At 36.5% G+C, this 13,472-nt stretch overlaps 3 protein-coding genes across 4 annotated transcripts in view; 1 reads left to right on the top strand and 2 right to left on the bottom strand.

The window, feature by feature from the left end:
• Positions 1–13,472, top strand: part of LOC142340621 (cyclin-dependent kinase 2-associated protein 1-like) — a 575,438-nt gene that overhangs the window by 408,862 nt on the left and 153,104 nt on the right. The window lies entirely within an intron of this gene.
• On the bottom strand, positions 4,463–5,724 carry LOC142341205 (ATPase ASNA1 homolog). Its single transcript, XM_075392126.1, has one exon. It carries the CDS (start codon positions 5,687–5,689, stop codon positions 4,643–4,645), a length of 1,047 nt encoding a protein of 348 aa, XP_075248241.1. The 5' UTR covers positions 5,690–5,724; the 3' UTR covers positions 4,463–4,642.
• On the bottom strand, positions 9,508–11,585 carry LOC142341204 (intraflagellar transport protein 74 homolog). The gene has a single exon (XM_075392125.1). The coding sequence runs from the start codon at positions 11,579–11,581 to the stop codon at positions 9,818–9,820; it is 1,764 nt and encodes a 587-aa protein (XP_075248240.1). The 5' UTR covers positions 11,582–11,585; the 3' UTR covers positions 9,508–9,817.

Raw genomic sequence — 13,472 nt, 5'->3', positions numbered from 1 at the left:
TCTTTAGATTTAGAAATGCAAAATGTAAGTTGTGTATTTACCTTCATAGATATAGATTCGGTCATACTAGAAATCAATTTAGAGAACACATTTATAAATATAATATCTGCGATGCGGTTATTGATTAAGATTTGAACTATGTTCTAGGGTAATGTTGAAAAGCATTTTGAGTCGAATATTCGAATGAAGTGTAAATACTATTTTTATACAGTTTGTAAAATTTAGATATTTAAGAGGGAAAAGCGTGATTGGTAAATTCACTGATAAAGATTAATTCGCTGATAAAGATTTGAATTGGATTTGTACTCTAAATTAAACAGTGTTAAAAAAAAAAATTTGAGACGAGTATTCGCACGAAGTGTGAATACGAGTCGAAAAGTGCTTGAAAATACCATTTTTTTCTAATATGAAAAAAATTGGTCCGATTAGGGCAAAAAAAACAGGTGGGGTATTTTTAGGGGTGAAATAGGGGGGGGTGCTGTGCACGGGGCCCCTTTTCCCCACTACTGCAGTGTTCCTTTGAAAGAGGAACAAACAAAGGACAAAACATTTCAGGTATCACCAAAAAAAATTTTTGTCTAGGCTGGTATTATATTGCGCAAATTTAAGTGAATGAAATCAGGGTATTCTCTGCCAAGCAAAATCAGCTGCTTTTACCCATACGTTTCCTATTAAGAAATTGGCTCTTAGTCAAATCTGTGAAATATAAACAGTTGCCTCAATTTTGAAGCTAATGGTGTAAAATCAAAGGTTTACAAAACAAACAACATTACCAATATTACACTTTGGGTTTAGATGTACTGTACAAACTGCTTGACTACGACAAAACTAAAACGCAAACAAGACAACTCAGCAAATTAGGGTTCTTCATCAGTATCGTTTTACGGACTCAAGACAAGATCACCGTCTTTTGTACTTTCAATTAACTATAATTTGACTTGAGTAAAATTTTTAAAAAAATTAGATGAGAAGATATCAGGAAACTGATTGCAATATGGATAAAATTTCAGTCACCTACTTTGCATCTTATAATATAGGGACATAACTACAGGACAAAAAGATGTCAGCATAGAAGTAACACAATCGTTAACATTCGAAGTTACATCATCAAATACCTTAACCTTACATTGCCGCTTCAAATTCTTAGTTGCAGGAACCAATTCAGCCATTTTAGATTTTATCTTAAATAAAATAATATATTAACAAACCGACTACCCATTGTACCATAAGTCACAACAAGTCACAACTAACAGGGATTTCAAAAATATGAAAAATTTAAAAATGATAGTTTGAAATCTGGAAACGATGGGCAAACATAAAAGTATGATTATCAGAGCCGTTTTTATTCAGCTCTCGTTTGCTCATGATCCCTGATTTAACTAATTTTTTTGTCATATCAAGTCAGAATTTAAGCAATCCTCAAAAGGAAACAAGAAGGCTCGGTAATGTGCGTTTGCACAATGTTCTGACCCCGCTCATCCTATTTGCCGACTTAGTTGTCATCCAAATGAGTAAGAGATAGTACACTTTCAAAATTTAAACTTTCGTAAAACAAAGGGGGTATGAATTTTAAAAAACCGCTTTAACCTCAGATCATTATACGAAGGAAATAAAGCCGCTTCAGAGCGCATGTCCTATGACTAAAAAAAGACGACAAGTCTGCCAACAAAAAACGACAAGAAAAAATTGCTATATACCGGCGTCCAAGCCATTAAAATCATAAAACAATAACCAATCAAATAAATTTTATATAAATGGAACCGAAAAATGACGGAACAAAAAAACAAAGTCAGTAAATAGCTCCTCCCCCACCAAGTTGGGTCTGAACAATGTTTATTTGACTGTTTTTATTATTTGCAGCTTATTATCAGAATGTAAAAGAAACCTGACTGATTTTTCTCTGTCGAGATAAGCTTAGATTTAGTCTCCAAATTTAAGGGCTGATCAAATTTAAATATTTAATATATCAAGCCCTCAATAAAAAAAACTGTTTCGCCAATTTGTCGTCCAAAATTAAGAAATAATGTTTTCAGCTCTTAGGTTTAATTCAAACGCAGGATTTGAACGCGTTTAGTTGAAACTCAATGTCAAAACTATTCCACAATTTGTTGATAGTAGTTTTCAGAATTAAAGAAAGCAGTTCATTTCAAGTACCTAAAATATTCAAATTTGCTACCTAAAAATTATATCAGCTTTCGTTCTAATTATCATTAGAAAACAACCTCAATTTTTGAATGTTGAATTTTCCACAACAAAGACATATTTTATATAGCAGCAGCTGACATCTTGAAACTGCACTAGAAATTGTGAATTGTGAAGCAATCATACTTTCATAGTCTTGCAAATCTAATCTGGACGAAATGTTACAATGAGCCTTTAGAAGCTTTGCATGCGTAAAAAATTTTCAAATTTCCTGGAACCAAAGCAATGAAAAGCAGTTAATTTTTCATCACATTATGTTACTTTGAATAAAAAAACAAAATTAGCCCGATACCACTTTGATTGTGTCCGGAAAACCGGAAAAATCGAGCCGTGATTGCATTTTACAATTTTTGTGAGAAGGAGAAACTCTTTTTACAAAGGGGAACAAAAACACCAAGAATTGCCTTTCACACTATGAATTTAAGTCTCGTGAGCAGTTTTGATGAAACGGAACATTAGCGACTGCAAGGCTGTTAGAGAGACTAAACGTTCAAGACTATACGTTTCTTCAAGACTATACGTTCGTCAAGACTATGCGTTTGTCAAGACTATACGTTCGTCAGTTAGGCGAAAAATCGGTAGTACATAAATACATTGACTAACTTCGGGCGAATTGCTCTCTAACAACCGGAGAGCTGCTCGCTTCGGTAGTAGCCAGCTGAGGCTTAGGGATGCTAAGATTAGGAAGGGGTAGGTTTGAGAAGGGAAAAACCAAAGGGATTCCAAATCTCCAGGTGGAGGAGGGTGAACGAGGGGAAGTATTGAGAGTGACTGAGGGGATCAAATTTTTAAGATTAAGAACAGCCCTTCACACCATAAAATTGTCTCTTCAAAACAATTTTGGTGAATAGCATACTTAGAGACTAGTAAGGCTTTACGAGAGCTGCTCAGCCACTTTATGCCCTCCAGGCATTACCTGTTTATCTCGTTTTTGAGGACGAAATGTTAAAAGGGCCAGAAAAAAAATCGGTCAAGCGAAAAACCAAGCGCATACAAAAACCACAAGACTAATTTAATTGCTTTAAACTTTGTTTGAGAACAATTAAAAAAAAACATAGCCGGCAGATTGCCGGAATAGCTGCGAAATAGACTTGCGTGCCGTAAAATACAGATGGAAAAAGATACAGAAGTGAGTTGATAATAGTTATCGCCGCCGCCTATAAAACTTACAAGTTTATTTCATTTTGGGTGCAAAAAAAGTTTCCCTGTCGCGTCTCGAACCGGCGATCTCCGGATTAACTGCCAGTCGCCTTAACCACTCGGCTGTCGGACCATACAATCTGTTTTCTTACAATCAAATTTGTTTTAGGAACAGATTCTGTTTCTGAATAACCGCAATTTAGGTCACGCAGAAAGCGTGAAATCAAGCGCGAAAAAGCCATTTAAGCAGTGACGAGACAGAATGTTCTAGAACAAATGTAAAACGAAAATAAAGCGTCAGACGACTAAATAAAAAAAACCAAGAGCACCGCAATATAGCTACGCTCAGCTTACAGCTTCGCAGCTATAAAAAAGCGAAAACAGTATGTATTTCATATTGCGTGGTACGGGTTTTTTTCCCAAAAAATCACTCCACTGATCGATAAAATTTCTAGGAGACTTCTGATACCACTTCATATCTCCACCCAAAGAGCATATAACATACCTTGATTTAAAAAAATTCCACTGACAAAATTCCACCCCCAAAGATAGAGTTGCATATACAAAGTTTAAACACTCCCGCAGCCGCACATTTATGAAGTTGAATGTTTTGTGCTCTTTTCTTCTCTCCTATTGTTTTTCATTCTATTTCGAGCCTCCCGAGAAATAATTGCTAACACATAGGACAACTGTACGCCGTGTAACCATAAACCGATCAACGTCAGATGAATTGCTCTCGAACGTCACGATGGGAGCAATTTAATTTAAGGGTGTAGCTCAGAAATTTTTTGGGTGCCCAAAAAAGAACCTGAAAGGGGTTCGAACCATCGATCTACAGGAAAGCAGTCACGCATCTTAACCACCAGGCAACAACAACGTTTTTAATCCTCCGCTAACAATCACTTTTATTCTAGCAACAAATTTTATTTCACAATGCAAGCAATTGATCACTGAAAATGAAGAAGTGAAGCTTCAAGAAGTCACTTGAGATGTCACTGAATGTTCTAGAACAAAGCGCAAAATTGGTCAAGCGAAAATTTTGCATTAAAAAAAGACCAAAACGTTTACAATAATTGCTTCAAACTTCGTTCGCGAGCAATTATCAAGAACAAAATGAAAGCGCTGAAATGAAATTTTCAATTAACATTCAAATTAGGTAAAGCAATCAACTTTGCACCAACTAAGGAAATAAATAATTTACAGAGCTTATAAGGTAACAACACTTGAACATATTCACCAACTATCCGATCATAGTCCTAAATTTAAACACCAATTTTCCATCATTTTGTGTCTACAGAGATCAAGTTGTTTTGGGGGTATAGGGTACTATCAAGTTCTTTGAAAACTCCTTCACTTTGTTCACGCCTCTTACTTCGTGATCAAGTAAAGGTAATTTGACCACATGGAAATCACCATCATACAAGTCCGATATCTGATCTAAGTACTTCTTCTGCTGTCGAACTCTAGCAGCGCACATTCGGCATGGTTTCTCAAGTTTTGCAGAGTCATTAGATCCGTCGCAAATTTGAGTACCATTTGTATCAAGCATTAGCAGTTGATTTACAATTATGTTGTGCGTATCGATTCCTTGTTTCGTCAGTTCTTGGATCAACCTCTCGTTCTCGTATACTGACAAAAACTCTGCAATACAAACACATACAAATGTAGTTTGATCAGCATTTCTGAACTGTTGGTTCACGTTTTTCATCAGAGGTAAGATTCCTTCCAGCCTTCCTGTCATTTCTTCGGGCGAAAAATCTTCCCCAAACATGCTTCCAAATGAGCTAATTAGCGGTGCAAACTGATTCTTCACTGCCAGAAATTTTCCTAAAGTTTTCTCAATCACAGCCGGAAAAGAGAGTAAGCGTAATGTGTGACCCGTTGGGGCTGTATCAAAAACTACAACATCGAAATTCATTCCTTGAACTAATTTCATGACTTCCGCATAACTCATAGCCTCATCAATTCCAGGAAACGACGCAAACATTTCTTGGATCATTTTTCGCCCAGTTCTCATTACGTCTTTCTCGTCGAAAAAATCATCCGGGAGGTCGTTTAATCCCAGATTAGGGTCAATCTCCATAGCATATAGGTTTGTAAAGCCATTAACCAGAGTAGGAGATTTAGTGAATTTCTGATCAAACGTATCGGATATGTTATGAGCTGGATCCGTTGATATTATCAGCACATTCTCTCGCACTAGTGACAGCTGGGTTGCAAGTGAACAACTGCACGTTGTCTTCCCCACTCCGCCTTTTCCGCCCACGAAAATCCACTTGAGCGTCTTACTTTCAACAATATTTTTCAAACTTGGTTCCAGTTCCTCAAAATCATCATCCAGGTCCATATTCAAATCTAAAACAATCAGAAAACACCTTTTAAATTAATGATGTACATTTTTTGTAACTAGTGACATTACTTGTTTTCGTCTGCAATGAATTAATTGCTTTCTTTGACACATTTTATAAAAATTTAAACGTAGCCGGCAGATTGCCGGAATAGCTGCGAAGAATAGACCTGCGTGCCATATAATAGAGATAGAAACAGATAGAAAAAAAATCGACGCCGCTCAAAAAAATAGGTAAAAAACATTCAGCGATAAACTAATAAAGCTTGTTAAAATTCATTCCGCAGAAGCTTCTTATTAGGGACCTTTACTGCACAAATGAGTTCCTTTGACCTCAAACAAATTCAAACTAAACTTAAGTTTTAAAGTGCAAAAGTCATTTTATTGAGTGAGGTAAGTCACGTTTGATCAAAATCTAATCACGCAAATAACCTAAAAACTTTTGCTAAAGCGAGTGACAAATGACGTCACGCGCGCAAATGCCGTTAGTGAGAGAAAGAAGTCATTCAAAAAGACTTTTTCAGCTTTGCTCTGTGCACAAATTTAAAACGAAAAAAGAGCGTCAGACGACGAAACAAAAAAACATAGCAGGACAAGTCCTGACGTACAATTCAAAGATTTTTCATTGAATAAACAGAAAAGTAGACCTAGAACGGACTATGAATGGATTGGAAAACCATAAAGAAAAAAATCCGAACCAAAAAATCGAAAAACAGTAAAAACCAAAGTGAAACTGCCGCATGTGAAAAAAAATCACTAGCGAGAAAGCGAAAAATTGTTCAAACACCTTTTTCTCACTCTACTTTAAAATTAGAGCGTAAAAATTCACGCCGCAAAACTACTCGCGTTTTCGCTCCACTTCCTGTTTCGGCGTGACCAAAATCACTACTCCAATTTGACTTCAGAAATCATGAAAATGTGTGAACAGATCTTTAAAAAAACATAGCCGGAAGAATTCCGGAAACGACTCGAATGACAAAATTGTCCATGTTTATGACTAAACAACAACAACAACTATTGTGAACCCTGAACCTCCATAAAGGCCATAAAAAATTTAAAGAAAAATAGAAACGGCATTCAAAAACCAAAAACAAACTGAAAAAAAAAACTAGAAAAATTTAATGACTTTTTTAATAGAACAAGGAAACATAAAGCCGAATAAAGTTCCTTTGCAATTAGAGCAATGAAAAGCTCGCAAAACAATGGGCAAGTCATATTAGGCTATGAAACTTGTCTAAGGCTAAAAAAAGGAAAACTGCAAAAAAAAATAAGAAAAATGGTTTAAAATTTCTCAATCTCCTGTCAATTTTCCTAAGAAAAGAATGATTTAAACCAAGAAAACCTTATTAATTGGTATCTGAATATTCTTTAAGTAACAAGCTTCTATTCAAATCCCACTTAAAGCATTAAAACAAAAAAAGACAAAAAATCATTAAATTGGGTCTAAAAATCAGCAAAACTGATCAAAAACCTCCAAATCAGCATAACTCAAATTAACTACTTGAAACCTTCAACTCCTATCGAAACAAGCCTAAAACTAATACAATATCATAATCAAACCTCATATCCATCAAAAACTGCATTTAAAAGCCGCACGTGAACAAAAAATTTCGCTCGCTTAGAGAAAATTTTTCACACATCAATTTCTCGCTCTCTCAAAAAACAGCGGTATGAACAAAAACCACTCTCTTTTCGCTCCGCTTTTCAATTTTATTCAGCGCAAAAATCACTCCAAATCTTCACGCGTTTCATTTCCCGCTTCAAAAATCAGTCCAATAAAATTGATTAAAAAAAGGACTTCTCCAATACTCCTCTTCGAGTCGTAAAAAGACAGCGCCCCAATACAATTCAAATTCTTTGAATTGTCAAAAACCAAGAGCACAGCAATATAGCTTCGCTCAGCTTACAGCTTCGCAGCTATAAAAATATAAACATAGCCGGCAGATTGCCGGTATAGCTGCGAAAGAATAGACCTGCGTGCCATATAATAGAGATAGAAACAGATACAGATCTAAATTGAAAATCGACGCCTCTCAAAAAACTTTGTAAAAAACATTTAGCGTAAAATAAATTGTTGAATTTCCCCAAAAACAAAAAAAACAGACAAATGTCGGGCAAATTGCTCTAAACGACTGGTGAGCTGATGGCTTTGTCAGTAGTTAGCTGTGGCTTAGGGAGGTACTTTTAGCTTAATTGAAGGGCGTGTGTGAGTATAAGAGGGGTTGGGTAAGAATTGGGGGTCAAACGCTGAGAACCACATTTCCTACCATGAATTCATGTCTTCTAAATATTCTCGGTCAATCGCATACTTACAGACTAGTGAGCTGTAAGGCTCTAAGAGAACTTAATACCATCCAAGTTTTTCCTGTTTATACCCTGTTTGAGCACGAAACCAAAAAATTTGGTAGTACAAAAAATTAGGCAAAAAGACCAGCAGGACCAAAACAATTGTGAGAGCAATTATAACAATAAGTGTTCAGCAAAACATCCGAACTGACAAATTCAAATTAACAAGAATCTTAAACTTAAAATCTCACTGCGTCTAGAAGCCCAATCAGTTGTACTTTCAAGTCCCAAATTGATTCCCAAACTCAGTGAAAGCCATTTGAACAGTAAAACAACATCACTGCCACAGAGAAGGAGCACTCAGCAAAAAATGCGAGAGAAAAGTTTCAAAATAAATGATTCTTAGTAGTAGCAGTACCTGTAGTCATACTTTTTGATTACAAGAAATAGAAGAACCATACGGATGCAAACGCCAGATCTACTTAGTACTCATGTTCACAGCATGTTCCACAAAATTAAAAATTTAAAAATTGTCCATTGAATCAAAAACGTTCGGCAAAAAAATTGCTAAGGACATCAAAACAGTGTTTTTGTGTTTGATTATGAAAATTGGTGTTACACGCGCTGAGTTAGATCTAAATTTGTGTAATCTTTTAGCACGGTGTCTGTGATTCCCCACCCAATATGCGTGTGGATATGGTACGTGCATTCGAGAGAAAACACGTCCAAGAACTGAGCATGTCAGTTGCTCTTGTTGAATCATTTTTCCTTGAAACCATTAAAAGGCATAAATCTGATAAATCATTCATCAATGGTAAAAAGATCAAAATATATAAAGTTTTGGAAAATTGGATGATACATCTGTTTGGGATCAATTATAACAAAAAGTGTTCAGGAAAAAATCCAAACTAACAAGAGTCTTAAACTTAAAATCTCACTGCTTCTAGAAGCCCAGCCAGATGTACTTTCAAATCCCAAATTGATTCCTAAACTCAGTGAAAGTCACTTGAGCAGTGAATCAACATCACTGACACAGAAAGAGCATTTTGCATAAAATGCGAGAGAAAAGTTTCAAAATGAATGCTTCTTAGTAGTAGGAGTACCTATAGTCATATTTTCTGATATAAAGAAATAGATGAATCATAAAGATGCGACCGCCAGATGCACTTAGTACTCATGTTCACAGCATGTTCAACACAATTAAAAATTTTAAAATTGTGCATTGAATCAAAAAATTTCGGTAAATAAATTATTGCTAAGGACATCAAAACAATTTTCCTGCATCAAAACAGTGTTTTTGTGTTTAATTATGAAAAAAGGTATTACACGCGCTCAGTTCGAACCAAAATTTGTCTTATCTTTCACGACGGTTTTCTGTGATTCCCCACCCGATATGCTTGTGCTTATGGTACGTGCATTCGGGAGGAAAACACGTTCAAGATCTGAGGCCGTCAGTTACTCTTGTTGAATCATTTTCCTTGAAACGATTAAAAGGCACAAACCTGATAAATCATTCCTCAATTGTAAAAAGATCAAAATAAATACAGTTTTGGAAAATTGGATGATACATTACTTACATTTACTTACAATTTGATGAGCACAAATATATTTCATTATTTACAATACGTGCGTGTGTCTTGGAAATACACGAGAACAGACTAACAAATTTCTTTTTACACAAACCGGTACTGCTTAAATTGACCAAGTTCTTAGGTTTACTTTCACCCTTTGGATATACCCTTTGAATGGTAATTTAAAGCGTGACTCCAAAAACTGCTTGTAAAATCATTGATATGCTTTGAAGATATCCTGATCTGAGATATCCAAATCTTCTGTGTAACATTAGAACTGCGATGCCTTCAATTGCGTCAATAGAATCTGATTGATTTCCTTCATTTTCTTCAAGCCTTCAGCTCTCACGGGGGCGCAGTCCACTTTCATTTCCTTCTCCTGAATAAAATCAGCCAGGGTCGCGTTTCTTTGCTCCTCCGCAACCCACCGCTGTTCCAGAGCTTTCAACTGCGTGTAAGTCTCATTCGAAGCCAGACTCGATTTCAGACTGTCGCGACTCTTTTCCAAATGGGCCACGTCTTTTTTAACCCAGTCCATCCGTTTTTCCAAGCTTTCCCTCTCCACCGAAAGCGCAATCTTCAGCCCGTTCTCGCGCTCCTTCAACGCGTCAATATCGCCATACATTATCTTTTCCTCATTCAAAGTTTTCAACTGTTTTTGAAGCTCGGCGGCTTCGGAGACAATTCGAGGTAATAATTGTTCCATTTTTTGCAAGTCATTCACAAGTTGATACTTTTGACCAGCCACAGCCGAATGAGTACTCTCCGCTTTTTTCATTTCGGATTGATTGAATTCCAGCGTATTTTGCATCTCTCCAAATTTTTCATGCGACGGTAAATTTTTCATCATTTCGCGCTTTGAGGCCATTTGTTGAAGCAAATTCTCATTCACGTCTTGCAAATGTTGAATTTTTTCAATCTCCTCCCGTTTCAATTCCGGAAATGATTCTTTGAAGTGTTTCATTTCAGCCTGTTTGGCGTTAAGTTTGCGGAGTTTCTCCATTTGATCAGGTTGCAAGTGTGAATCATTTTCGTAACTGTTCAATCGGTCATTCAAATTTCGATTTTCATTGATTAGATAGTTCAAGCGTCCTCTCAACTCTTCAATTTTTTGCTTTTTAGTTTGTATTTCCTCCATTAGTCGATTTTGTTCAGCTTCTTGGTCGAATTTGTTGTTTTTATCCTGCAAACGTTGCCTTTCAATCGCCATTTCTTTTATTCTCATCAACAACGAGTAAGCATAAAACTTTTCAGGATGCTGGCTCTTGAGGCGTTTCTGTTTATCCTCAACTTGTTGGCTACTTTCTGCTAGTTTTTCCTTAATTTTTGGCACCAATTCTGAAATCTGCTTCAACTCATTTTGCTTTTCAAGAACTTTCTCATATTCCTCTCGAGGCAAAGCGCTTTTCAAACTCTGTTCTCGAACTGTTTCCTCGCTTTCAATTTTTGCCATGACTTGACGCGTTCGCTTCTCAATTTTGTCTTTTCGTTGCATCAGATCTTCGATTTCCTTACGTTTGGAGCTGTTTTCGTCCTTACATTGCTCGATATCTGCAGCTATTGCAGCCTCGTTCAACTCGCCTCTTTGCTTCAGCTCTTTCGTCAAGTTGATGGACCTAAATTGAGTTTGCAAATCGGCTAATTCTTTCGCTGTTTTCTCGGCCTTTTCTACCATTGGTCCAAACTGTTCCATATCGCGATAGATTTTTTCAGTCTTCTGCTGAAATTCAGCAGTTTTTGCTTCAATTTCATTGCATTTGGCGTTAATGCTAAACTTGTGGTATCCTGAATCTTTGACGTTTCTATTTGAATAGCCAGTTTTGATCTTGTTCGGATTGGCGACTCCTTGTTTTGTAACGGGGCGATCGGTAATGCCAGTTTTGACCGATCCACCAGGATTAAACATTCCACCCTGCCGTCCCATTGACGAGGGTGGGGGCTGCATATTTGAACCCCTTGCCACACCGCCCATTCGCATTGAACTGCCAGGTCGTTGCCCAATTGCAGAACCCATTCGAGTTTTCGGTCGTTCCATTTTTTAATCTGAAAATTCAAACTAATTTTGTAGAGTATATTATAGACAGTAATAACACGCCTAACGCTGCATAAATTAATAGAAAACTAGCCTTTTTCTGCTCCATACGATTGAAATCTTAACAGATAAGCTTTAAAATAATAACACTAACGCGTCAATGCTTTCCTTTGTACATGATATTAGTTTGACTACATGCATATTAAGTGTCACCGACGTCTTAAGGGATAGTAATATTAAATGGATACGGAGGAGGGTACGTGGGGGGTTAGAGTAGGAGTAGAAGGTCGGAGGTTTAAACTTGAAGCCCTTCCCACTATTAAATTATGTCCACTCAGCTGCCTTGATTTGTACACTTGAGAGATCAGTGATTTAATGCCTTCTGGTTTTACCAATTTTTCCAGTTTCTCAAGTCAAAAAAGTCACCAAAACTAAGTAAGAAAACAAAAAATCGCACAAAATACCAACAGGACTAATATAATTGCTACAAACTTCGTTTGAGCGCAACTGTTAAGATAACAAAAACTTAAAAAACGTCGGCTATTCTGTAAAAAATGAAACCAAAATTTCTTAAAATTTGACAACTAATTTTTTGTGTAATTGGCAAAACTGTTTTGATTCAGAATGAGAAACAGCCACAATATTTTTAACCGGAAGATATGCAATCAATTTCTGAAGCTGTCTCCAATAATTAAAATAGTTGCTCGCATAAAATGAAGTAAGCCCCATTTGCTTCAGTTTTTACGCTCAGCATGATATAACAATTTTACGTTTTTTTAAGTTTCAAAAGTATTTTGGCGTTGCTATAGACGCACTTGATTGAGCCCTCTTTTTTATTAGCGTTATTGTTTTGATAAACTAAACAGACGCCGTGCTGTTTAATAAGTTCTTTTCAGTCAATTGTACAAATTAATATCTCCCGTAGGCATATTCTACTACCGGGTAGCTCAATTTTTCAATAAGAGCTCAGAAAGCTCCCTAAATGAGGATGCTATATTCAACTAGAGCCAGTTACGTGCAGGAAATTTTACGGTGCAACATTGGATTTAAAAAAATTGTTTCAAGTACACGCTTATTTTTCATTGAGCTTGAACCATAACTATCAACAAAAAATTAAAGATTTTCAATTTACTCGACAATAGGCCCTTGAAGAAGGAACTGATTTAATTATTTGAGACGATATTTTTTTCGATAACTCAATTAAATCACTCATACAACCAAAATACTGTTTTCGATTGGTGAAATGTGACAAGCTGTGTATTGATGTGAGAGAGAAGTATTAATCAACGTTTCAATTGGCGGCAAGATTTGATACAAATCAGTCGGTTTATATAACATTATGTTCCCGCAATCATAGCTTAATGGTTGTGACATCAAACTCGAACTGTAACTTTTAAATCAAAAATCGGAAATTATCGGGAGTCATTCTTGACTTCCTTCACCCCTCCTTTCGGGTTGGGTGTCACCTAAGAGAGCCGCGCAAAACCTAGCGTGATTTGTTTTCCCTAATCCCTTGGTGAGGACATCTGCAATCATGAGGTCAATTTGCAAGTATTTCAATTCTAGCTCTCCCCTTTCTACAAGCTCCCTTATGAAATGAAGTTAACGTGCAAAGTGTTTTGTTTTTCCATAGTGAATGGACTGCCTGCTGAGCGCTATGCATGCCTGGTTGTCAACAAAAATCTCAAAAGGTTTTTGTACCTCAAAGCTTAAGTCCTGCAGCAGATCAAGTGAATGGCCTCCTTTGTTGCCTCTACTAAGGAATTCATTTCGGCTTCTGCCGTTGATGTAGCAACACATCTTTGAACCTTTGTTGGCCAGCTAACAACGGCTGAGCTACTACTAAGTTTGAAACAATATCCTGAAGTGCTTTTCCTATGGTCTAAATTTCCTG

Source organism: Convolutriloba macropyga, chromosome 6, assembly GCF_964194025.1.
Source record: "Convolutriloba macropyga chromosome 6, txConMacr16.3, whole genome shotgun sequence".
Lineage (NCBI taxonomy): Eukaryota > Metazoa > Xenacoelomorpha > Acoela > Convolutidae > Convolutriloba > Convolutriloba macropyga.
This window is presented reverse-complemented; position numbering and strand designations above follow the sequence as displayed.

Excerpts from the sequence above, each read along its gene's own strand:
- LOC142341205 (XM_075392126.1), bottom strand. The coding sequence starts at position 5,689 with ATGGACCTGGATGATGATTTTGAGGAACTGGAACCAAGTTTGAAAAAT.
- LOC142341204 (XM_075392125.1), bottom strand. The coding sequence starts at position 11,581 with ATGGAACGACCGAAAACTCGAATGGGTTCTGCAATTGGGCAACGACCT.